General features: G+C 47.0%; 1 protein-coding gene across 1 annotated transcript in view; it reads right to left on the reverse strand.

Moving 5' to 3' along the window:
* LOC147102942 (cytoplasmic phosphatidylinositol transfer protein 1-like) overlaps window positions 1-27478 on the reverse strand; it is a 459229-nt gene that overhangs the window by 191099 nt on the left and 240652 nt on the right. The window contains exon 3 of the mRNA XM_085963916.1: window positions 6504-6652. Coding sequence (XP_085820042.1) covers window positions 6504-6652 — 149 coding nt within the window. The remainder of the gene's footprint in view (window positions 1-6503; window positions 6653-27478) is intronic.

Genomic DNA, 27478 nt, shown 5'->3' on the forward strand with positions numbered 1-27478 from the left:
GTACCGTGGTACTAGATCATGTCAAAGATGCTGAGAGCTCCAAGAGTACAAGAATAAAGAGCAGCCTACAGTTGCTGTCATAGGAGAAAAATTTAGAGCTTGGGTTAGATTTAGGACTAGGGTTAGATTTAGGAATAGAAACAGCATTAAATGTATTGACTTTCATAAAATAAGATTTTGGCCTGAAAAAAAGTGCAGTTTATTTTGTGGGGGGAATGGCCATACTGGGATGGATTCACTGGGGGAGGGTCAGTTATTATGGGAAAATTACTGAATGCCAACATAACTAAGAGTAGAATGCAAGTCAGAAGAAGTCATCATCAAACTGTACAGTGCTCTGGTCAGACCACACATTGAATATTGCAGCAGGTCTGGTTACTAAGAAACATGGGAGACATGCAAACATTGGAGACATTGCAGAGAAGAGCCCAAAGCTGAATCCTAGGGCTGGATTTTGCAAGGCGGGGGGGGGGGGGGGGGGGTCAGCGGGCGTGATTGGTGGCGGGTCGGGTGGGAAAATGTTTTTCCCCCCCAGCGGATCAGGACCCCGCTGTGAACCCGCCACCACACACCCTTCCCCATTGTCGGCTCTGTCAGTGTTGAGCAGGCCCAACACGCAGCAGCAGGGGACCCAATTCAGGTAATTAGTGGCTTGTTTAGAGCCACTTAAGAATGAATTTCAGCTCACCTTCTGTATTTGACAGCTCACCCACAGGGTCCACGCTGCTGGTGGACCACGTCTGTCAAGCTGAGGGGGGATTTCAGTGGCCATTGAATCAGCTGTTGAGTTGACAGCTTCAAAGGTACAGTAAAAGCTCCCACCTTACAGAGATATCCTCCCTCGGCCACAAACTCTTCCTCACTGCATTTCCACAACAGATTCACCATGCTGCACATCTTTACACAGTCTCCATCTAGTCTGATCTCATTACCTCTCTCACCACCGACCGATCACTTCTGTCATCTCTACTTCACCTGCCAACTATTCCATCAGCATGGGTGCCCTTTATACTCTCTCACCTTGGTCCTCAGAATCCGACCACGATCAGCCCCAACACCAGCAGTACCAGGCACACCAGCAGCACCAACAACAATACCACCAACCTGCTCCGCAATCACCTGATGCTGCACAGGACACAGGGCATCAGCATCCGACCACATTGGTGCCAGGGAGGCTAGAGATGGCCTCACCATGGCCAGATTTACTTCACTTGACGCTGTACACCCTGGCTGGCACATGATGCGCGAGGTTGGCACCACCCCACACCAACACCATAAAGCATCCCTACAATGCACAATCCATTCCTTTCACACTCATCACCCTTGCGGGGGTACCGTTATGTCTCACCATTCACTGCAACTCACTAAGCTACTTCCAAAGGTGCACACAAATCTGTCCAAGAACGCAAAGTGTTGAAAATAAAGGTTTCAATGTTTGACACCACATTAACAGAAACTTTATATGAACATTGCATAAAGCACCCAAGTGCCTACCCTTGTGTGTTGTTAGTTGATATGATTGCACTAGGATGAGGGTGAGTGTGAGGGGTGGCTAGTGAGGTGGGGATGTGATAATGTAGATAGAGAGGGATGGGTGGAGGTGCAAAGTAAGTTGGTGTGAGTAAGGATGTGCAGGAGTAGGGTAGGGAAGACAGAGTAATGGGGATGTGATAAAAGGCACAGCAAGATGAGGTTGAGTGTGACTTTGTACTAATGTTTTGGGATCTACTGAGATCATTGAAACGTTTGCAGCACTGCACCCAGGTCCTCCTGACCACATCCCTGCATGTGCACTCCTGTAAAATGTGCAACCAGGCTGTCTTGGTCTCCTGAGGCGGTCTCTTCTGCCCATCGGAAGCGAAGAGGACCTCCTTGCGTGCTGTGACGCCCTCCATAAGCATATGGAGGGAGGCATGGGAGAGCCTGGGTGCAGCCCTGCACCTCTGTGCAGTGCTTGTCAGTGTTTGCAGCGCCTCAATGCTGCAGAACACTGACAGCACAAATGTCAAACTAAATTTGGACATGGTCCCTGTAAGGAAACTGGCTGATGACGTGAAATGACATCACCAGAGCTGCTTCCTTTAATTGGTCGCGAAACGTGCTGGGCGGGCTTAACAAGGCCAATCAGGGGAAATTCAGGGGATGGAGACAGCAGTGGGGTCGGGACCCACCACCGACGCCACCCGCCGCAGATAGTAACCTAGTGTCAGGGGTCTTAGTTATGAGAAAAGATTACAGAAAATTGGGCTCTTCAGCCTACTAAGGAGGTGTCTGAGCGGTGATCTTATAGATACACATACAATTGTTAAAGGAATGGACAAAGTAAATTCAGAATATTATTTTTAATTAAATTGCGGAAGTAAAAACAAGGAGACAGATTCAAATTAGTAAAAGGCAATTTTAGGACTGAGATCAGAAACTACTTCTCTGCATAACATATGGTATGGATCTCCAGCTGGAGCAGTGGCGCTGAAAACCCTGGAATTAAGAAACAACTGGATACTACAATAGGGGGATATTAAGGTCTTTCAATTGAGTTTCATCTGTAATAATCCTGTGATGTTGTGAAATAGGAAACCTGTGATTTTACAGCATGATGCCATTTACTAGATCAGAGAAAAGGCAACAACGTCAGCATCAGCTTTTGCTTTCGCTATTCCAATCCAGGCGAGCACTGACATTCTCTGTGAGACTTGACAATACAAAAGGTTATTCATCATGAACAATGGAAATAATTACATCAGAGCAACATGCAGAGCATGGCGGGTGCTGCAGGGGGAGAAAAAAACCTGCTTTCTGAAAGTGAGTAATTTCTTGAATCACATCTCTGAGTGGAATACTTTGTCACTTCTCAGAACTGTGGCAGGTCACAGATACAGAAGCCTCATGGCCATTCAGAATGTAATTTCCTCTCAGCAATACCACTTTTATTCTGAATTTCCTCTCAATGAGATTTCTTTCCATGTGAGCTGCTTTCCTGAAATAAAGTACTGTTTCTCTTCTGAGGTAACACCAACATCCAAATGTGTCAGGGTATGTTCCACTTCCCTTCAGAAGATGGTTTACAGTTCTGCTAAGTTTAGAAATCTTATTACTGACAAGAGAGAGCTAACAGTAATTAAAATCAGCAGTAGAATTAAAGGGTGTGTTGTGTTAAATACCAGTTTAAAGAAGAAATAAAACATGAACTGTTATACTAACTTTGTTCTTATTTTAGAGAAAAGCAATATTTTAATTAGAATATTTTATACTGTTTTCCTCCACTTTAACTTCCGCTCCTCCTGCCGACCATACATTAAAGCACCGCTCCTGACCGCGCCCCCCCCCGCCCCCCCGCCCCCACAACCACCACCGCTAGCAATGCTAGCAGGGGCCCAAACTTAAACTCTTCACCGGCAGGCACTTCATGCTACGCTGGCATTACTGAAATTAAGCCAGAGGGTCAATATCTGGACAGCCTCGGGCATCACCATTCAGATGTGGGTGGGAATGGGGGGGTGAGGAGACTCGAACTGCATACCTCGCATGCCCAAAAATGGTCGCAGACCAATTTCTAAGCTATTATTTTGGAACAAATTCTTGAGTGATGTGCACCTTACTCTATGGGGCTGTTGCACATTGTTTGTCGGCCATGCCTGCAAGAAGCATGACACACTGGGGGAACACGGAGGTCCTAGGGCTGCTGGCTGCTCTTAAAGCAGGGCTTTATCGCAAAGCAAGAATGGGTTGGGGATTCATAGATCCACTGTTAGAAGGCATACTGCAGGAAGTTCTGCAACAAAGGGCCACCCCCAGTCCTTCCACTTTTGCGCAGGCCTCTCTGTTTAAAACTGCTCAGGTGTTCCAGGTGCAGTTTGGGCTTTTCCCCTAACTTGAATAGGAACAGGAGCCTTAATGAGCCCTGCGCACAGTGTGATTGACCGTGCACATGAACTACATTATGGGGCACTGTGTGCTGAGTAGACAGTGGCTGATTGTGTGAGGTAACCATGCACAATGCACTGTCGTGCTTCGGCATTACAGACTGCATTATCAGCCACTATGACACATGCTGAATCTGTAAAGCTTGCCAATTGTGATGTATTAATAGATCAATTTATCGTTTAATAGATTGGTACGCAATCTTGTTCCTTTCAAGGAGAAAAGCAAATTGAATTTGTTGAAAATGTTTTGCATCAAGGAATAGACATTAGATAGTGAGTCAAGCTTTGAAAGATATGACTGCAATATATATAGCTTGGCTTTTAAAACGCTTAATGTACTCACTCTGAAGTCATCTTTCTTATACAACCTTTTACGTCAACATTTTACTGCCGGAGGGTGTATCAAATATAATGTTATGACAGAACATGTATTTGCTGAAATATACATGAAGAAATCTCTTTCGGTCTTTTTCCTGCCTTTAGTGCTGTGTTAAGGCTTCCAATGCTGTAGACAAGGAATCCAATTAATCATATTATACATATGATTCAGGCAGATTTAGTTACAGCTGTATGGTCTCCTGCACCTTGCTGTATTTATCAAAACCAAGAAGGCATTTCAATAATCTTATTTTCTTTGAGTAACAATTCCTTCCACTTAAAAACAATTAGATTTCACAACTCTGCTCTTAAGTTAAGAGTCAGCAGCACGACAGGGACCTCATGAAGGAAGATATGCAGGCTGGCCAGCAGAAATTAATGCTGCAAATAAACTGCTATCTCTGTCATACACCACAGTTGGTCTCAGGTCACATCAGTCCTTTCCGTGCAGCTTTCATTGAAATCCATTTTCAGTATGGTGGTGATAGGCATTAATGATATTTGCTATTCCTGCAATTTGAAAGACTGCAATCACCTTAACTTAAATTATTTTAAAGGACTGAGATGCACAAAATCTTTAATGTCTTTTTAGAATGATTCTTGTCAACATTAATCTTTTTGAGGAATTTGTCATCTCAGGATGGCTCCAAAATGTGGAAAATGAACTTTTACAACATACAATTTTACAAAAAATCCCAGGAAGAAAATGGTTACCATTGGGAACTATAGCATGTTGGACCAATTAAAGAATGTTAAAGAGCACGGCTGTCCAATAATCTGGTCTCCGGAACATAAGAACAGGAGTAGGCCATTCAGCCCGAGCTTGTTCCACCATTCAGTTAGATCATGGCTGATCTGAATATAGTCACTCTTTAAAAATTTAAATAAAACTTGTTGCCATAAACAAAAACAGTGATTAGGTAGCTAGTGGTTCAGGCTCAGATTGGCATCAGGAGGCTGAAACTATTCAATTTGGTACATTTTTAAGATTTGTCTGTAGGAAGCGCCAATTGTTACAACAATGAAGACAGATACTGTCATGGTAAGAATGTAAGTAAACATCACATATACTGTACCAGGAAGAGAATGGAAAATTGTAGGTAGCCCTGTGATGCAGCAGATTTGTGTACCAACTTGTTACACCAAGGTGCAATGGAATATAACACTCCTCCACCCTTCATGTTCCCAAGCTTGGTTGTGCTAATTCAGAGAAATAGAATGTAGGCCAAAGACTCTTGAAAATGGAGGGAAGAACATTTGCGAGTTATATTGCCACTATCACAGACAACCTCACAACTTGTTTCAGAGTAGCATTGGCACCTGCTTGCCCTTTCAACCAGAAAGTAGTTTGTAACATGGCTACAAAACGAAACCAAAAATAAAGGGAATGGAATTAAATGAAGACAGACTTCAAGGGTTAAGTTACAAGGAGCGATTACACAAATTAGGGTTGTATTCCCTAGAATTTAGAAGGTTAAGGGGTGATCTGATTGAAGTTTTCAGGATATTAAGGGAAACAGATAGGGTAGATAGAGAGAAACTATTTTCGTTGGTTGGGGATTTTAGGACTAGGGAGCAGAGTCTAAAAATTAGAGCCAGACCTTTCAGGAGTGAAATTAGGAAACACTTCTACACACAAAGGGTGGTAGAAGTTTGGAACTCTCTTCCACAAACAGCAATTGGTGCGAGATCAATTGTTAATTTTAAATCGGAGATTAATAGCTTTTTGTTAACCAAAGGTATTAAAGGATATGGGCCAAAGGCGGCTATATGGAATTAGATCGCAGATCAGCCATGATCTCATTGAATGGTGGAACAGGCTTGAGGGGCTGAATGGTCTACTCCTGTTCCTGTGTTCCTATGTAAATAGTTGAGAACAGAACTGAGATTGCACCTAATAGATGTGTTCAGTACAGTTCCCACCAATTCTCAGTTCTTGTATTCCATTCTCTTACATGCAGATGAGTCTTGATATTTGTACTTTTAATCAGAATGTTTTCCACGCAATATGGTTTTCATTTCCACAAGTAATGCAATGGAATTAATTACTATTTTGTTCAAATAACTAATGGGAGAGCCAATGGTTCTAAGTCATGAAATGCCAGTGTTCTGAATGAATTGTAAATACAAATAGATATTATGACTTACCACTAGGCTACAGCTAACATTATTTTAATTCACAGTATCACGGTCTGCATTTACCTGTTGAGGTAAACTCTCTTTTCTGTGTACTGGCCCTTGCCATGAATAGGATCCTCATAAGGCTCATTCTGCACCACCTCCACACCCTCTCCTCTGTCACTCTGCTCATGGCTGTGCTTGCTGATCATGTACAGCTGTCCAATTCTGTACTGGAAAAAAACAGAAAGAAGTTTATTCAACCAACAGAGTAAGTTGCTATGTGGAAATGGGCAGAGAAATAATGGCCCTGAATTTGGAGTCGGAGGCTTCCCGCGCGCGGGCAGATGCTTCTGACCAGCAAAAAATCTATGAACTTACCTAATAGTCCTGGAGGTTCGAACACTTGTGCTTCTGGACCTCTATGCGTGGGCCTGCGTAGAGGCCCACGTGTTTCCAGGGGCGCATGCGGTTCGCAAGCACCCCTGGGATCACGTGGGCCTGCCCAACCAATGAAAGAAAGGGATCCCCATTCATACTTATGAGGATTCCATATGTACGGAAACTCCGTAAGTATGAATGGGAATACCCCAAAAAACACACGTACATGTCAAACAAATAAATAAAATAAAAAATTATGTCCTAGAAATTCAGTATAGCCACTTTTGGGGCGGTAAAGTCGGGCGGGCGCTAAAGTTTGCGCCCGCCGGAAAGTGGAGGCCACTTCGCTGATATTCAGTAGCTTTGGCCAAGGAGTTTGGGCGAGCGCTAAAACTGGCGTTGCACCCGTCTCTTTAGGCGCTAAGCCGGCGGTGCAGAGTGATACCGCCGAGGCCGGGCGCAGCGCAGGTGCGGTCATGTTTTGACTGACAGCAGTCACCCTGACGCCGGCCAGCTCTTAAAGGGGGAAGGGTCGACTTGGTCTGCTGCCACGCCCTGGATACTGCAGCCCTCCAGCTAGGCCTAAACACTGCTGCTGGAGAGAAATAGCGCCAGCAACGATGCAGAGGGCCCGTGAGCGAGCGCAGCGCTTCTCTGCCCATGATTTGAAGGTGATGCTTAGGGGTTTGGAGAAGAGAAGAGATATCTTGTGCCCGGACAGTGGCAAGAAGGCTCCCAAGAGGCTGTACAGGAGAGCCTGGAGGGAAATCGCCCAGAGGGTCACAGCCAACAGCGATGTCCCCAGGACTGCTGACCAATGCCGGAAGAAGTTTAACGACCTCACTCGGTTGGTCAGGGTGAGTACCCTTTCCAGTGTCCTCCTCATCCTTGCATGTGCACCTCACATTATGGGCAAAGGGACCTCAAAGGCCTAATGGCCAGCCCTCCTCCAGCAGCTATGGCACTGGCATGCTCATCAATAGCACTTTCTGCACTTTACACACTGGCCAAGCTATTCGACCATGGGAGGCAGTGCACACACCAACAGGGCACCACACTGGCCAAGCTATTCGACCATGGGAGGCAGTGCACACACCAACAGGGCACCACACTGGCCAAGCTATTCCACCATGGGAGGCAGTGCACACACCAACAGGGCACCACACTGTACTTAGAGGCCGTCCTTTCTCTTGCAGGCCAAGCTGGCGCAGAATCTGAAGAGCCGGACTGTCACCGGGGGAGGCCGTTCCCAGTTCGAGGAGCTCAGTGACCTGGAAGAGCGCGTGGCTCGACTCATGCGTGCCCGGGTGATTGGCCCCGTTGCTATTGGAGATGCCGACCCTGTGCTGGGCCCCAATGGTAAGGACATGACCGTTTGGGCCTCTCTCGGTCCCCTTGCGCTTCAGATCTACATCCTTTGCCACTGTCCCATCAATGCGCATAATGCCACCACTCATGCCTCCCTCGCTGACGCCCTGTCCTCACTCTAAAGCTACTCTTGTCCTTCCTGCTTTCAGCTGGTGAGGAGGAGGTCCCTGAAGCTGCGAGTGTCAGTCCCTCGGAAGAGGAGGACGACGAGGAGCAAGAGGAAGGCGGCACATCGGGGGAACCCTCATCCGCGCCAGGGGATGGCAATGGAGGGGACACGTCTTGCCTGGAGGAGAGCCAGGGGGAAGTGTTGCAGGGGGGTGTAGCTCCTGTGCCCAGTGGCGTCCAGCCACGCGGGAAGGGTCAGCCAGCACGGCTGCCTTCTCCCCAGAGGGGGGAAGTGTTGCAGGGGAGGGCAGTTGCTGGGCCCAGTGGCATCCAGCCACGCGGGAAGGGTCGGCCAGCTCGGTGGCCTTCTCCCCAGAGGGAGAGTCCGGCCTCCAGTCCAGAGACGGTCCTCGCCCAGGAGGTGCGCCTCCTTGATCAAATGTCCGCGGACTCGGAGCGTCGCCACACCGAGTTCATGGGGGTTGTGGCACAGTTGCCTCAGGCCATTGAGTCCCTGGCTCATAGTGTGGCCAATTTCGGGGACTCACAGGCCAGGGGTTTCGAACAACTCGCGGCAGCACAGGCCAGGGGTGTTGAACAATTCGGGGCATCACAGGACGCGAGTCGGGCAGAATTCAAGGCATCACAGGACACGAGTCGAGAGTTCATGAGTGGTGCCGTGCAGACACTGGCTGGTCTGATGCGGGCACAGACCAGGGCAGTACGGGCACTCACTTCTGCCACACTCGCTGTGTCACGGACGCATCGCCAGGGCACCCGCCGCGCTGCTGCAGCACAGCGGTCTGTCCTTCACCAGATTGCTGCGCTTGCTGCAGTGCCAGCCCGGCCGACTGCCAGTGTCTCTGGCGACCAGCGAGCGCCTGGCATCAGCCAGCTTGCCCCCATTGCTCCAGCCGCCACTGCCACTCCCCCAGCAAAGCTGCGACGAGCTGCTGGAAAGACTGATGCTGGCCAGCCACAGCTGCAGCAGTCAGCAGCCGGCCCCTCCAGGGCCGGACCTCGTCTAGGCCGACCCCCAAGGGCATCTGCCGTCACGCATTGTGCCCCTCAGGAGCCTTCCCCCAGCCTTGCAACACCCACAGGGCCCAGGTTGAGGCGGAACAGCAGGTCGGCCAGGGGCCGGAGAAGCCTGCACAAGGACTCGCCCTCTCGGCACACAAAGTAGAGTGTGTTGCCAAATGTTTTTTTATATGGGGGTGTTTGTGTTCTCTATGGGGGGGGGTTTATTTTGGTAAGGCCGAAGATGAAGGCCAATTGGATGGACAAGTTTTGTTATTCCTCCCCAGGTTGTGGGAGTGAGATATGTTTTTGACTGTTTTTTGGGGGTCTTGTCTGTTTTTGTGTTTCATGTGGGAAGGGCCCTGAGTTTGTTAAATAAAGCTTTTTATTTATTCAGCTTGTCCATGTGTGATGTTTCAAGTGGTTGTTGCATTAACCGGCTGAGGGCTTGCGGAGCGGCTGCATTCAGGTGCGTTCATTGCCACAAGCCATTCCCTGACAGGGGGCCTAGAAGTGTCGTTCAATAAGCCGCCGACGGACGGCCCTTGGACCTTGTAGCTCCCTCCTGGGCTGGTACTCCTCCTCCTCCTCCTCCTCATGGTCCTCCTGCTCGTCCTCCTGAGGTGGTGGTCCAACGTGAGGTGGCAGTGCCTGAGTCCTGCGGATAGCCAGGTTGTGCAGCATGCAGCAAACGACGACGAACTGGGAGACTCTATCCGGCGAACACTGTAGAGAGCCGCCGGAACGATCCAGGCAGCGGAACCGTTGCTTGAGGATGCCAATCATTTGCTCTATGATGTTCCTTGTGGATTGATGGCTTTCGTTGTATGCCTCCTCAGCAGGGGTCCTGGGCGCGCGGAGCGGGGTCATGAGCCATGTACACAAAGGGTAGCCCTTGTCCCCGATAAGCCATCCTCTTGGGGGAGGCTGTGCCTGGAACATGTCAGCCACAGTAGTCTGGCGCAGGATAAATGCATCGTGGCTGCTTCCTGGAAAGCGGGCATTGACAGCTAGGATGCGCTGCCTGTGGTCACACACCAGCTGTACATTGAGGGAATGGTAGCCCTTCCGGTTGCGGTAATCCTCGGCATTGTCGATAGGTGCCCGCATAGCCACATGCGTGCAGTCAATGGCGCCCTGCACCATGGGGAAGTCGGTGATCCTCGCAAATCCGACTGCACGCTGCTCCTGCCTCTCTAGGGTCATGGGGAAGGAGATGAATTGGTGTCTCCTTGCGAAAAGGGCATCGGTGACCTGCCGGATGCAGCGATGCACGGCGAACTGGGAGATGTTCGCTATGTCCCCAGCAGCGGCTTGGAAGGAGCCGCTTGCATAAAAGTTCAGAGCCACCGTGACCTTCACTTCCACCGACAGAGACGTCCTGCACATCAGCTGTGGACGCAGATCTCTGTGAAGCAGCTGGCAGATCTCTGCAACCACCTCCCTTCTGAAGCGCAGCCTCTTAACACAATGCGCGGCAGTCATGGTGAGATAGGACACCTGCTGCCGGTATTCCCTGAGTGGGTAAGGCCTACGTTGCCGACGCCTGATGGCCCCTCTATGTCTAGGCATGGCTGCCCCTCTCACACAGCGTCTGCGAGCTCTTCGCACATAATGCTGGAACTGAGGGTTGCAACCCCATGCAGCCCCCATAATATACTTGCAAACAGTGAAATCACAATGAGTCAAATTTCCAAGCTCTGGCCAGAAGCCAAAAATACCTCTCCTATGTTGTCCCAAATCAGTAAGGTCTGTTCCTTGGTCTCTGTCCAGAAATCCAAAGCACTAAAGTCATTGCAGCAAAATGGCTGGCCTTTATAGTTCAGTGTAAGTGCCCTTTAATTAGCGCTCCCCGAGGCCCGCAGGGCCTCTGCTGCGTTCCACTTCACAGTTCTTAACAGCGCCTTCCGGTTTGGGGCGCACAAACAGCGTTGCACGACGAAATGACGTCATAAGCTGCGCGCGCAGCTGAGCGCGCGCAAACACTTTGCGCCGGCGTTAACCGTCAACTGAAGTTGGGCGTAGGCGCAGATCGGTCTGCGCCCGGGCGCTAAGTGCCTAGCGCTCGAAATCTACCCCTCTTATGGCGCTAACGGCTGGCTAACGCAACTGAATTTCTAGGCCTATATATTTAAAATTAATCAAAATAGCATTTAATTAAATATTTAAAACAAAAATTAAATTTTTTGAAAAATAAATTTATGTATTTTAAAGGGGCTAAAAATAAATTTACCTTATTTCACAGGTTTTTAAATGTATAAATTATTGGAAAAAATTATTTTTCTGTTCACGGAAATGCAAATAGCCCAAATCCGCCCTTTTCCCAGGGATGCGTGCGATCACAAGTTCCGGGTTTTAACGCATGCGCTTTGCATGCCTAAACCAGGAACTTGCGTGGTCCCTATGGGTGCGTGCGCACCTCATACACACCCATAGAGGGCCCATGAAGTATGTCAAACACTAAAAAACATGAAGTCAGTCTATTGAAGAAAATTCCATAGGGGTAATTGTAACTTTTATCACTGGGCGTAAAACGGGCACTAGCAAATCAGCCGCCCCTTTTACACTCGCCCGATTTTCTTCTCCATTGATGTCAATGGAAATCGGGTGGGGTATAAAATGGGCACTGATTCACTATCAACAACAACAACAGCGTGCATTTATATAGTGCCTTTAACATAGTAAAACGTCCCAAGGTGCTTCACAGCAGCATAATCTGACATAAATTGACACAGAACCAAAGAAGGAGATATTAGAACAGGTGACTTAAAGCTTGGTCAATGAGGCAAATTGTAAGGAGCATCTTAAAAGAGAGAGAGGTGGAGAGGTTTAGGGAGGGAATTACAGAGCTTAGGGCTTAGGCGGCTGAAGGCACGGCCGCCAATGGAGGGGACAAAGGAAGTGGGGCATGCACATTATTGCTCGTTTTTTGCCCAGCGATAAACATAGAAACATAGATGATAGGAGCAGGAATAAGCCATTCGACCCCTCGAGCCTGCTCCGCCATTCAATGAGATCATGGCTGATCATCCAAATTCAGTACCCTGTCCCTGCCTTCTCCCCATATCCCTTGATCCCTTTAGCCTTAAGAAATATATCCAACTCCTTCTTGAATATATTTAATGAATTGGCCTCCACTGCCTTCTGTGGTAGAGAATTCCACAGGTTCACCACTCTCTGGATGAAGAAATTCCTCCTCATCTCTGTCCTAAATGGCTTACCCCTTATCCTTAGACTGTGACCCCTGGTTCTGGACTCCCCGGCCATCGGGAACAGCCTTCCTGCATCCAGTCTGTCCAGTCCTGTTAGAATTTTATAAGTTTCAATGAGATCCCCTCTCATTCTTCTAAACTCCAGTGAGTATAAGCCCAATCGACCCAATCTCTCCTCATACATCATTCCTGCCAACCCAGGTATCAGTCTGGTGAATCTTCGCTGCACTCCCTCCATGGCAAGAACATCCTTCCTCAGATAAGGCAACCAAAACTGCACACAATACTCAAGGTGTGGTCTCACCAAGGCCCTGTACAACTGCAGCAAGACATACTTGTTCTTGTACTCGAACCCTCTCGCTACGAAGGCCAACATACCATTTGCCTTCTTAACTGCCTGCTGCACCTGCATGCTTACCTTCAGTGACTGGTGCACAAGAACACCCAGGTCTCTTTGCACTTCCCTTTCTCCCAATCTATTGCCATTCAAATAATAATCTGCCTTCCTGTTTTTGCCACCAAAGTGGATAACCTCGCATTTATCCACATTATACTGCATCTGCCATGCTTCTGCCCAATCACCCAACCTGTCCAAATCATCCTGGAGTTTCTCGGCATCCTCCTCACAGCACACACGCCCACCCAGCTTTGTGTCGTCTGCAAACTTGGAGATATTACATCTAGTTCCCTTGTCTAGATCAGTAATATATATTGTGAATAGCTGGGGTCCTAGCACCGATCCCTGCGGTACCCCACTAGTCACTGCCTGCCATAATAAAAGTTACAATTACGTCTCTTGTGTGATAGCTTATTTTCTGTGCTACTCACACATCAGATTTAAAGGTGCTTTGGGATGTTGTTTTCTTACCAATCTATAAAACTTTCCGTGGCAAGAAAATCTATCAGACGTTTCTCCATTACTTGATCTATTCTAGTCATTATTCCTCAGTCAAGAGGGTAGTTAGGTAGAGTCATAGAGTAATAGAGTCATAGAGTAATACAGCACGGATAGAGGCCCTTCGGCCCATCGTGTCCGCGCCGGCCATCAAGCCCTGTCTAATCTAATCCCATATTCCAGCATTTGGCCCGTAGCCTTGTATGCTATGGCATTTCAAGTGCACATCCAAATGTTTCTTAAATGTTGTGAGGGTTTCTGCCTCCACAACCCTTTCAGGCAGTGAGTTCCAGACTCCAACCACCCTCTGGGTGAAAAAGTTCTTTCTCAAATCCCCTCTAAACCTCCCGCCCTTTACCTTGAATCTATGCCCCCTAGTTATCGACCCCTCTACTAAGGGAAAAAGCTCCTCAGCATCCATCCTATCTATGCCCCTCATAATTTTGTACACCTCAATCATGTCCCCCCTCAGCCTCCTCAGCTCCAAGGAAAACAAACCCAACCTGCCCAGTCTCTCTTCATAGCTGAAGCGCTCCAGCCCTGGTAACATCCTGGTGAACCTCCTCTGCACCCTCTCTAACGCGATCACATCCTTCCTGTAGTGTGGCGACCAGAACTGCACACAATATTCCAGCTGTGGCCTAACCAGTGTTTTATACAGCTCCATCATAACCTCCTTGCTCTTATATTCAATGCCTCGGCTAATGAAGGCAAGTATCCCATATGCCTTTTTTACCACCTTATCCACCTGTTCCGCCGCCTTCAGGGATCTGTGTACTTGCACACCCAGATCCCTCTGCCCCTCCGTCTTGCCTAGGGTCTTTCCATTCATTGTGTATTCCTTTGCCTTGTTAGTCCCCCCAAAGTGCATCACCTCGCACTTTTCCGGGTTAAATTCCATTTGCCACTGTTCCGCCCATCTGACCAACCCATCTATATCGTCCTGCAGACTGAGGCTACCCTCCTCGCTATTTACCACCCTACCAATTTTTGTATCATCCGCGAACTTACTGATCATACCCTTTACATTCATATCCAAGTCATTAATGTAGACCACAAACAGCAAGGGACCCAGCACCGATCCCTGTGGTACCCCACTGGCCACAGGCTTCCAGTCACAAAAACAACCTTCGACCATCACCCTCTGCCTTCTGCCACTAAGCCAGTTTTGTATCCAATGTGCCAAGGCACCCTGGATTCCATGGGCTCTTACCTTCTTGACCAGTCTCCTGTGCGGGACTTTATCGAAGGCCTTACTGAAATCCATGTATACCACATCCACTGCGTTACCCTCATCCACACACCTAGTCACCCCCTCAAAAAATTCAATCAAATTAGTCAGACATGATCTTCCCTTGACAAAGCCATGTTGACTATCCCTGATTAATCCTTGCCTCTCCAAGTGGAGACACATTTTGTCCCTCAGGATTTTTTCCAATAATTTTCCTACCACTGATGTTAGGCTCACTGGCCTGTAGTTCCCCGGTTTTTCCCTACTACCCTTCTTGAATAATGGTACTACATTAGCGGTTCTCCAGTCCTCTGGCACATCCCCTGTGGCCAGAGAGGTCCTGAATATATGTGTTAGAGCCCCCGCAATCTCCTCCTTTGCCTCACACAGCAGCCTGGGATACATTTCATCCGGGCCTGGGGATTTATCCATTTTAAGGCCAGCTAAAACCGCCAATACCTCCCCCCGCTCGATGTTAATATGTTCGAGCATATCACAGTCCCCCCGCCCTATTTCTATGTCTACATCGTCCTTCTCCATAGTGAAAACAGACGCAAAAAATTCATTCAGAACCCCTCCTACATCTTCCGGCTCCACACACAGATTGCCACTTTTGTCCCTAATGGGCCCTATTTTTTCCCTAGTTATCCTCTTACCCTTAATATACTTATAAAACATCTTCGGATTTTCCTTTATTTTGCTTGCCAGTGTTATTTCATGGCCCATCCTTGATCTCCTAGTGGTAGTTTGAAGAAATCTTCAATGTCTGCGAGGAATCTTCAACGTCTGTCAGAAATGGGTGCGAGGTCAGGAGATTGGCTGCGCCACCCACCCAAAGCCGGCGTCGGGAAGCCTGAAATATCTTCAGGTTCATTTGACCCTTGTTTGAATGTAGCCAGCAAAATTGGAGGCATCTGATGGGTGCACTGCTGCAACTCACCGGTTGTGAGAGGATGGGAAATCTTGAGCCAGCCAGCCGGGAAGAGGGGGGGCGGCAGGGGGGGGGGGGCGGCGGGGGAGAGCGGCACGGGGCAGCTGATCTCAGAGGGCCAAATGCAGACCAGCAGCAAGCTGCAGTATTTTTGTGGGGTCAGCAGGAGACCTTCTGCTCCTCCTGGTCCCACTAAAATAATGTTAGAAAAAAGTTTGGGGCCCCTTTGTGGAGCGGCCACCTTTAAGCCAATTAGGCCGCTCACCACCTAGTACTGATGGACATATGTGCGTGACGCATGCTAAACCCATTTGTATTTTGAAATTGCAACCGAGGTCCTACAGTGGCGTAGGAATCCGATTTGCATATTTGAATAGCCTTCTGCTTGTTTTGGATGGGCACGTTTTTCACCCATTTACAGGGCTGCCTGAAAATTGCATCAGATGGGCCTTAGGTATCCAAGGGGCAGCCGAGGCCTCCCTGTCTCTGCCCCCTCCCCCCCACTCCAAGTTTCAACTGCCAGATGCCTGCTTTTCAGGCAAGAAACAGGCATCCCTTAGTTGAAAACTGCCCCCTAAGTCTACCTATAGTGGTCCAGAACTGTGTGCTGTAGTGTGACAGCAGGTCACTGTAATTCCCATGCTAAGTTTTCCCAACCTTCTTGTAGGGATACTTGTCCATTGCTTGTTGCCTCCTACTACACCTGGATAAGATTGACAATTCTCAGTCAAACCCATGTCCTGTCACTCCATGACACAATTTGTAGGTTCACCAACCCACTGCACCAATGGCTGCCATAAGAAAAGGATTTAGGGCCTAGAAATTCACTAGCCTTAGCGCCGCTTTTGAGGCGCTAGAGGGACTAGCGCCAGAGTTATGACCAGTTGAAAAATTCCCTGGGGCCCTAAAGCGGCGTTGCACCGGTAGCGCTGCGCCGGCACCGATGACGTCATCGGTGTGCGCAGCGTCCCGGTTGCCATGCCGACGGGCCCCAGCGCCGAAATTCAGTTGCGGCCGCCTCGCCCGTGGCAGCCGCAACTAAGACTCTGGCAACAGAGTCCAACATGTGTTTGCGCCGGCGCATTAAAGGCCCCGCGGCGGCCGGCCGCTTTCCTGCCGGCCGCCTGCCCGCAGCTCCCTCCCCGGACTTCTCCCCCCCCCCCCACCGGAACAGATGCAAGCCCGGCACTTGTCCGAGGTGCCGGGCTCATTTTTAAACAGATTTGCGCGGGCCGCGGCCGGGTGCAGGCAGCTCCTCCTTAACGGAAGGAGGAGGCCTGCACTTCCCCAGCCTGCCGCACCGCATCGGGTGCCGCAGCGCCGGAATTGCGGCGCTAAACGGCAGTTAGCGCCCTTTTCCAGGCGCTAAGACCCTTCAGTAGCGCCGGCAGCCGTTTGGGCGCGGCGCTACTGAATTTTTGGCGCGCGCAGGGGGACTTAGCGCTGGCACTAACTTCCGGCGCTAAAGCCCTGGCTAAGCCAAAACCCAATTTCTAGGCCTAGGTCTTTAAGAGACTGCTGTATCATTCCTCCACCAAAATCCAAACAAAAATGATTCAAAAGGAGCTGATATACTGCAAAGAGCAATTTTTATAGTGATCAAAATCCCCAGATTACATTATTTTGAATATGATCCTCCATTCTATTTTGCTTTTCAGATTTACTGAGTTTTGTGGCAGGAGTTCATATTTTGTGCTCTTACATATAAGTTTAATACCACACACTATTGCTGTCATATTTTGGTCTTTGGTCATTCAGCTTCTTCCACCACAATGTATGTAAGTGCGCTGTTCCCTTTCACATAGATCAATGAGACAGACAAAGGTAAATAAGATGAGATGAATTTCAGAATGCAGGTTAACAAGGGGAACCAGACACTAACGTGAGGGAAATTGGCACTGTGACATTCACAAGGGGAAGGAGTCACTGTGGTGTGGGTAACCAAGGGGAGATGGGCACTGGGATGCAAGGACAATGAGAAGACACAGCAATATGTGAGAGGAGAGATGAGTGTATTGCTAAAGATTTTTGCTGTCACGTATTTGTTTAGTCCAAGAATATAAAGTATTTGGAAATGTTCCTCTTGGTTTCACACAGTTCTCTAAGTCTGTTTAACAGCATTCACATTTAGAGCTTTTTATAAAACCTTTCTTGGCAAATGCACGTTAAAAGAACTTGAAGGCAGGAAAGTTCTCTCAGTGTCCAAAAGGGCTGTAACTTATCAGCGAAGAGAATTTGTGCTCTGTCGTGCTGCCAAGGTCCATTTGTCACAGGAAAGGCCAAACAACCCTCTGAGAATCAAAGCTGAGCATTCATGCTGTCACAATCTTTGCACATTGCATAAAAGCATAGGGTTCAACAGCAGTCCTTTCAGACTCCAGTATTTGTCAGTGAAACTTTACCTGAAGTGCAGCTGCTTTATATTTCTGTTACCATGGCAATAAAATGCCTCTAGTTCTGTCTTCACAGAATGTTCTGTCAGCCCATCAGTTGATTAATAGTCAGAGTTTCTGATGTAAAACCATAAAACAGAGTGACTGTGTGTGAAGAAAATGTGTTAGGGCAACATTCAGGCGTCAACAAACCCCATATATCGGATGAAAAGCCAGAAAAGAAGTGTCAGTTTTTGCAGCAGCATTTCCAAACATTTGTCAGAAGTAGTTGGAGATGTTTTCAAGCTAAATTTCATGGTTGCAGATATTCCAGGATTTAAATGCTGTAGATGGCCCCCCAAGGAGTTGCAGTAACTGAACTGGAGCACTGTTATGCCAATTACACAGAGGTGATTTAAGAAGTGGCACCTTAATTAATAACTGGAAATAAAAATTTTAGAAAAATCGAAGTAATACCTCACATCGCTGAGTTCCCAATCTCCACTGTATTGTGTTGTGTGGCAGTATTGAATGGATTGGATCTTTTGCCTTTTGACTATCCGTCCTTTCCTTTGGGTAAGTATCTCAGCTGTGCTCAAGAGTCTTGGGACATTTTGTATGTTAAAGGCGATCTATAAATGCAAATTGTTGTTGTTGCTGGTGCTGCTACTGCCCGTCAGTTCCCTTAAATATCCCAGCTTGTTGGCTCCTTCAGATGCCTCACATTATGGGAGCTTATATCCTTATATCCTGGGCTAGTGCAGATAAACTCTACTTTCACTATGGTTAATATAGGTACATTGCAGCTTTAGTCTGCTGAATAGTAAGATATCCAAAACGGTATTCTAAAAATCTTCAGGCTTATGAAACTATTTTGCACTTAGCACCATTGCGATACCATATTTGTTTTTAAGTTAGCATACAAATCCTTCTGTAATAATTAAAAAAATAAAACCAGTCTGAGTACGACCATCATACCCTTAAATGCATCACCTCTCAAGTCGCTGAGTACAATCAGCAAAATAGAATGGTGTGTAACGCACTGCCACCTGATCTTAGTGTAGGAAGGTGTCAAAGTTGACAATTTAACAAAGAAAGGGACAGCTGAAGGAAAAACGTAAAAAAAAATTCAACTAGATCATTGGACAACCGATGTAGGTCACTCCTGTAAAATTCCTTACATCTGATCATGGAGTGACACTGACAGAAGGCAAGAAATTGGCTTTCTGCCTCGCCTTTTTACCCAGGTTGTGGTGGATGATGGTGGAAAGGCCTTCAAAAGCGAAGGCTAATGAATATGTTCATATGCAACCTCTTCAAAACTGTTGAAACTGGTTATCAAATGACAGCCACAAATCAGCACCTGGTTCATAACTCTTGGGTCCTCAAACCTTACTCCACAATAAGGGTAAATATTCCCATAGTCTACATGGAGAGCTCCATACAGAATGACAAGACTGCAAAATGGGTGTTTTTAAAAAAAAAACCTGAATATTTTACTGTCGTCTTGCTGTTTCTAACCCTACCTGTCATTAAGATTTAGCTTTCGTCCTAGCCCAAGAAAACATTTTACAGGTTAAGCTAAAGGGAGTAAGCCAGCAAGGATGGTTTTAAATATTGCATTTTTAAATTATTAAAACAAACACTTACGTGACTGGGCATTACTTTTTCTATAATTCATTGTTTATTGGATTTTTAGATCAAACATTACATTAACCACCATAATGCTATTATCCAAATTATTAATACTTAATTTTCTAATATCATTAATAAATTATATTATGATCAATACCCTTTTACATCTTTTGCATTCAATAGTGTTATCTTTCTGATTGCCTTTGCTGAGAAAACTTGAATCAAATAATTTTTATTAACACATTGGTTTTCTTCTCAAAGCTGATATTCCTGTAGTCCCAAATAATTTAAAGCTACAAACTTTGTCTGGAATATTTAGTTATCAATGTTTATACTTATCCCTATTATCTTCAAACCCTTTGCAGAATGACGTATTCATACCGCTTTTTAAATCTCCTACTTCTTTAACAACCATTAGCCATTGTACACTTAATTTACTTGTCCTACGCCCAGCACAGGTGTTCCACAGTTAATCTTTGAAAATTACAACACTTTGTCCAAACTGCCAAATATCTGCAATTTTATTGCTCCCCAGTTGTTAAATGTGATCCACCAGAATTTCTGGTGCATAAGTGCAGCTGATTTAGGATTTGTTGACAAGTGTTTTCATGACGTAGCATAAGTTATTACATTACAAATGTTTTGACAGTTAGGCCTAGATTTTCCTTAAAAAAAAATCACCCATTTTCGAGCAGTGTAGAGGTGGTCTGATAAGAAGAGGGCCTCTGCCAAAACTCCACCCCTAAAATGGTCATCTCAAATTTCCCTCCTGTGACCCTGATCCATTTGCCAGAAGCATGCCATGCCGCATTTAACTGAAGCACAGGGGGTATAGCCAAATACCCTCCGAGATTTCACTGCATTTTCCCTGTAAATCCTCCCTACAAATCACCGGCATTATAAAGGTGGCGGTGTTGAGCCTGTACTCTGCCCACAGGTGGGAAGAGATTGGGAAGGTGAAAGGTCACACACTATTGGCGCGATTTTCCCAATGAAGGTGGGTTGAAGGCGGGTTTCGGTTTGGGTGGGTTCCAAACCTGCCTCCACTGTGAAGTCGGAAAAATGTGTGATTTTCCCCTAATTGGCCAGTTAATTTCAGAGGTGTGGGTTCCCCTGGCCCAATTAGTCTTTTGAGACTGAAACTCATCTCTGCTGACGTCACTTATCCAGCTTCACATCACAGAAATCACAGAAACCCCACAATGCAGATAGAGGCCATTTCGGCCCATCGAGCCTGCACCGACACATATCCCACCCGATCCCCGTAACCCCACGTATTTAATCCCCCCTAACACTAAGGGTCAATTTATCATAGCCAATCAACCTAACCCGCACATCTTTGGACTGTGGGAGGAAACCGGAGCACCTGGAGGAAACCCATGCAAACACGGGGAGAATGTGCAAACTCCACACAGACAGTCACCTGAGGCCAGATTCAAACCCGGGTCCCTGGCGCTGTGAGGCAACAGTGCTAACCACTATGCCACCGTGCTGCATTTAAGGGCTGCTTGCTGCCTTGGCTCCATTGTCATTGGTGTACCACCTCCAAACTTTTATTTCTTTGACGAATGGCCAGCTCCAAGGCAAGGGCCTCCCTGAGGTTCTCGGATGAGGCGCTGGATATGCTGGTTGAGGGGGCGAGAGCTAGTAGGGAGGTGCTCTTCCCCTCATCTAGGAGGAAGAGGCCTCCCAAAGAAACCAAGGCTGTGTGGGTCTAGCTGGCAAGGGAAATAACCTCCAGATCTGTGTGGAGATTGGCTGATTGTTTCTGTTTATTGAGGAAATGTCATTCCAGTGTGAATGTATTAAAATTAGGTGATGGCAAACTGTTGGCGTGATGGTATCTGTTACTTCGGCTTAGGCAGCTCTACATTGCGGGCTCCGCGACACTTGCATGGTCAGGTTGGTGGTCAGAATGAAAGGAGGCAAGAGAGTCATGTCCATTGTCTATCATGTGTTAAGAAGGAGCCAAGCACATGTACCACAATGGGCAACCTATGCAAATCTGGCCAGGATGAGTGCATCCCTTGCATCACGGGCAGCCATGTACTCGCGTGCTGCCGCTGCTGCTGGTCGATACGCTGCCACTCGGTCCTCCTCCTCCTCATCTGAGGAGGCTATGAACTGAGCCACTTGCTCATCAGGAAGCTGCAAGCCACAATGCTGTGCCATGTTGTGCAGTGCACAGCAGACCACGACCATTCTGGAGACCCTGGCTGCTGAATACTGCAGGGCTCCACCTGATCTGTCAAGGCATCGGAATCGCATCTTCAGCAAGGTCAAAATGTGGCTGGCCTTGTAGTGCTCCTCAGCCTCATTAGCTGGCCTCCTGATCGGCGTCATTAGCCACTTCTTCAGGGGGTAGCACTTGTCACCAAGGAGCCATCCGGTAAGTTGGTTTGGCAGATTGAAAAGCGGAGGAACACTAGAGTTCCGCAGGATGAAAGAGTCATGGCAACTATCACAGAACTTGGGCAAACGTGCAAAATCTCCTTCTTGTGGTTACACACCAGCTGTACGTTGAGGGAGTGGAAACCCTTGCGGTTGACAAAGATAGCTGGGTTTTGATGGTGTGCAGTCTATGGCGCCCTACACCATTGGCAAGCCTGCCATATTTGCAAAGCCAACTGAACGCGCGGTTATACTTGCTTGATCCCTTGAGAGGTGGATGTAATTGTGCGCCTTTGCGAAAAGGGCATCGGTAAACTGCGTGATGCAACTGTGGGCGGCTGACTGGGAGATGCCGCTGATGTCTGCTGATGATCCCTGGAAGGAGCCTGAGGCAAAAAAGTTGAATGCGGTGGTGACTTTGACAGCCACTGGTAAGGGGTGTCCACCCGCTCCTCTGGGCTCCAGGTGTTGGTGCAGCAGTGCACAGGTGTCTCCGACAACCTGTTGCGAAAGTCTCAGCCTCCTTTGGCACAGCTGCTCAGTCATGTTGAGGAAGCTCATCCTCTGTCTGTACACCCCGAGAGGGGGGTATCTCCTGCGGCGATGTGCTTCCATGCGCTTGCGCCTTCTGCCCTGTGCAGCATCAGGTGGGTGAGCAGGAGGTTGGCGCTCCTGCTGCTGTTACTGCTGAGCTGCCTGGTCTGCTGCTGCCGTGGCTGCTCCTCATCCGAATCTGAGGTCCACGGTGAAAGGAAATAAATGGTTCCCACGCTGCTGGCAGATACCTCCGTTGGGAAGTGTTCAGTCCAAGCTGGGAGAGGGTCTTCCAAGGAGGTCCCGCAGTTGAGAGATAGAGGCTGCAGCACCTCTGACTTCGGTAGGCCTGCTAAAAGTGCTGAAAGACCTGTGGAACAAAAGTTCTGCCACCTGCAACTGATTCCTGATGAAAGCTCTGTTTTAATGGTGGAGCTGCAGCTGTGAGGAGGCCACCCACTTGTCAACCCGCCAGGATTAGCTGGCGTGGTTTAGGAGGGTCGTGCAACACGCTGAAAATGTGGCAAAATAACAAAGGCCTGTCAAAATAGGATTATAGAGGCCCTTAACTACCTCTCCCGTCTGATGGAGGCGGGACCGAATCACACCCATCAAACCCGCCTCCGGCAAAATTGCGCAGAGGCGGGTTCCAAACCCACCCTCAGTTTTTGCCATTTTGCCAACTGTCCCGCCTCCAAATCTGCCTCCTCGGGGCTGGGAAAATCGGCCCCTTAGTGCTCCTGAATAGTGTGGAGGTGAGTCATGCTTCCAACAGTATCTCAGCATCTGTACAGGCACTCATGCCTTCACTTACCTTAGCCAACTTGCTGAGGTCATTAAAATGTTTCTGGCACTTAATAGTTGTTTGTAGTATTAGAGTTGCCACTGACCGCCAGTGCCACCTCCCTCCAGGCTGCCTGCGTATCCTTTTTCTGGATCATAACTCCCTGGGTGCCATGCAGTCTTTGCCTTCTGGCCCTTATCTTTGCCAACATGATCCCCTGAGCTCCTGAGAATCTTGGGGCCTTGGTCACTGCAGTCCCCCCAGATGGTGCTCCTGCTTCTGCCATTGAAATTAGTTTGGGCAATGTCTGCAGTGCATTGAATTCACATGCTGTGTTACGGAGATAGGATACAGGAGTAAACTCTGTGAGTATCTAATCTCAGTCTTGCTGTCAAGGAGAAATAAGCAGCAAGCAAATACCCGGCACTTTCTTAAAGGAAGATAAAGAAAGTCAAAGGGCGAGCTACCCCCAAGCCACACTCATACATCTACCTAGAAGCAACGTAACAGTGAAACAAGTACAGGTGGGTTGTCTATGCTTTCAAAAAGGAATGGCGCATGGCCTGGTAAGATGTAAGGCGCAAGATGATGATAAAAATTACAAAATGGGCTGGAGAAAGAGAATTTAATTTTAGCTGCACCAAAAAATGATCCAAACATGCACATTGGCACAATTATGTCACTGTAGGCCATTTAAAAGCCCGATGTCAGTCTTTCTTTTCCATACAAAATTTAAAATAGTACACATTGACATAACATTGAATAAGTGTTCACTTGATTACTTTCGTTTCACAAAGTTTGATAAAAGCCACTTGTATGACAAGTAGGAAACTAAAGGCTTGATATGCAATCTACACCTCATTTATAAAAATCTATATATGAATTCCAGAAACATGCGAGTCCCTGGTTTTGACAGGTTTCTGAGGAACAGTTAAACATGATTAATGAAACAATTCATCAAAAAACTGCAAATAGGCCAAGTGGCCTTCTTCATCTGACCACTGCCTAATAAAAATTTTAGGAAATTTAGAAAGGCAATATAAATCCATGATTAGCAAAATGGGAAATCAAAGGCAAAAGTAACCTGATCATCCTGGATTTTTTTCTTTTTTTTAAACAACTTTATTGATTATACTGCCATTACTCAGATGACATCACCATGAGAAAGTCTTTTGCCATTCTAGACTGGCTGAACATTTTCTTTAGGCCCCCGACCTTCTTTGCGTAATAGCTTGCAATAAATGCTCATAGTAAATTAGTGGAGGAGTCAACCCAAATGTCTTCTTTTAAAAGAATGCAGCGAGTTACATAACTTGTATGAAGAAGCAGAAGAGAGAATTTAATTTTAAAACCAGAAACAACACTGTTTCCGACAGAGCAAACCACTCATAAGAGTTACAAATCACCCTATCCAAAGTCTGGAGAGAAATTTCTTATGACTCTCCTTACAGGATGCTGATTTACCAACACACAGTTTGCCTTTCTAGCTCTCTCTCACCTATCAGGACCTGACCTGACAATTTTTCATCCCCATTCATTCATCCCCAAACAATTTCCTCACTATCTAATGCAATTTGTTTTTCCAATATTATCACTTCATCCTTTTAGTCATTTTACTTTCTGTGGCAAGTTTCTCTCCCCTCTGAGACATCCTACCTTGCACCCCACTACTCATCAATGCACCTGTTACTTGCTCAGAGGTTGCCAGGCAACTTATTCTCAGACCACAGTCAATATTGCTCTTCAAGCAAACGAGAGTGGCTCAAATAACTCTCCCTCCAGTTCTCCACCCATGTGAGCAAATGCTTGGCCTCTACGTGGTGTGCCAGACAACCTATCCTGGCCCGGATTTTTGCGTTGATAACAACGGTGAGGCCAACAGCGCACACAGTTATTATGGAGTAAATCGGACAGCAACTTCCGGCGTCCGCACATGTGCATTTAAACACAGAAATCCGGAAGTTGCTGTCAGAGATACCCCACTCCTCCACAGGTTCTGCTATAACAGTCCTCGCCAATAGACTCGGCAATGAAATCAATGTAATAGCGTGAAGTTGCTGTACTTATCCACTAGTTACCCACTAAACATGGCAGAAAAAGTTCGGGCTGGTGCATTCAGGAGTAAGTGAATTTTTAACGGCGTGATAAGTGATAATTACTGCCAAACAACCTCTCTGGCCCTGAAAATTTAATTTTACAAGTGTGGAGTCTCATTCCTTCAGAATTTAATTAGTGTTGGAGATTTTTTTTAAAGTTAAAAACATTTTTTAAAATTTTTTTCTGTGTCTCTTTTACCTCTCCCTTTCTGAATCCCATGTTTATTTCCCAATCTTCATTTCGCATTCTGTGCATGATTTAAATCTGGTTTACACTTCCTGGTTTAGACTCTGCATGTCTCAGTGAGGATTCTTCAATCTGATTGGTTGAAGAGCCTCATTGTTTCTTGTCCTGCTTACAGACGCCATAGATACCCTGTAGAGGGTGCCGCATTGGATCAGATGCCCGATGAGAGCAAGTCTCCGCTCAAAAGCCCGCAAAAACTCTGTGGGCAGCTGTCAGCGCAGTGAATGGTGAGCGCAGTTCCTTCGTCGGTGACTGCAAAATCCGGGCCCAAAATGGAAACCGCAGGTACCCCAGCACTCTTTGGTACAATATATTGGACCACTTTTTATTTAGAATTAACAGTGAGCATAAAAAATCTACATTAGATTTAATTTTGACACATGCGTTTCCACTTTCAATAATTCATTTTATGATTCAGATCCTGGTTCACCACGTACACATAAATTACTACAGAAATTAACGAGCTAGTCTTCACCTCACTGTGCCTTTTTATACGTCATTGTAAAAATCTAATGCCCTCCCTGTGGTGTTGCTTGTGGGTCCGAGGCTCACAGCCTTGCATACCCAATTCCCTCTCTGTCTGCCTGAACCTGTCACTCTGTCCCTAATATCCTACTGTCCCTGCTGGATGTGCTTTCCTAAAATCACAGAATGCTACAGCACAGAAACGGGCCATTCAGCCCATCACATCTGCACCGGTGTATTTGTCTACAAGCCACCGAGCCTATTTCCACTCCCCTGCTTGCTCCCAAACCCCCTTAATATTCTTTTTCAAGCAACTGTCTCAATCCCTTTCAAAAGAAATTATACACCCTACCTCAACAATGGTGTCTGACAGAGAATCCCACATTCTAACCACCAATTCTAATTGGTGGCAAGACTGAAGAACTGAGTCATTTAGTGGAATTGAGACAGACGGTGGTCCCGGAAATGTGTGTATTGGGAAGTTGCTCTTTGTTTGCAGGAGTGTGTGCACGCACACCCAGCCTCCCTCTACTCAGTGGCGTAGTCTTCGGTCATAATAACCCTGCTGGAACTCATTTTCTAAATCCTTCTACTCCACTACATTTCTCCTCACTTTCAAAAGCCTCCTCAAAAAACTATTTATTTGACCATGCTTCTTTAAATTTCTTTTAAACTTCTTTTAATTTCTCTTCAATGTCAATTTCCCCTTCAATCCTCCTTCATTCCACTAGTGTGGTGCTCTGAGGAGGAAAGCTAGAAGCCTGGCATGTGCTGCTGTCCTGAGAAACGACAGCATCAAGCAGGTTAACTCCTGCCATGGGCCCTAGGTATGTGTTCCCACTGATCAGCAGGGTAGCTGGTATAATGGTAGCTGTCAGATCCTGAAAACCCCGCGAGAAAGCAACATGCATTACGGCCGCCTTGGGTCTAGAAGCTGGTACACAGGGTACGATGTATTCTCTCCCCTACTGCCAAAAGAACTGCAGTCTGTGCTTCTGTGGAGCTGGATGCATTGATTGATCCCCGGCTACTTCTTAGAGGGGAATCTGCTTCAGGTTCCAATGAGAATGCCACACACTCCAAATCCAACAAAGGAAAAAACTTCCTTGAGGAGGGTAGAACATGGAGTCATTAAGATGCTGCCTGGTACAGGTATGAGGAAATACAAAAGGAAGACCGTAAAAACTTGAAAAAAAGGAATATGAGAAGAGGGTGGGTAAATATGATTCGGACTATTTGCTCGTGTGTGGGGTAAATGCCGATACGGACTGGTTGGACTGAATGGCTTGTTTTTGTGTTGTAACGTCTAAGTATTTCTACGCTTTTTAATATCTTTCTCCATTTCTCAGTCTTTTTTTCTTTGTGTCTTATTTTATGTTGTTGCTCAGA

Source organism: Somniosus microcephalus, chromosome 21, assembly GCF_052327205.1.
Source record: "Somniosus microcephalus isolate GS21.2 chromosome 21, FLI_Smic_1.0, whole genome shotgun sequence".
Taxonomy (NCBI): Eukaryota; Metazoa; Chordata; class Chondrichthyes; order Squaliformes; family Somniosidae; genus Somniosus; species Somniosus microcephalus.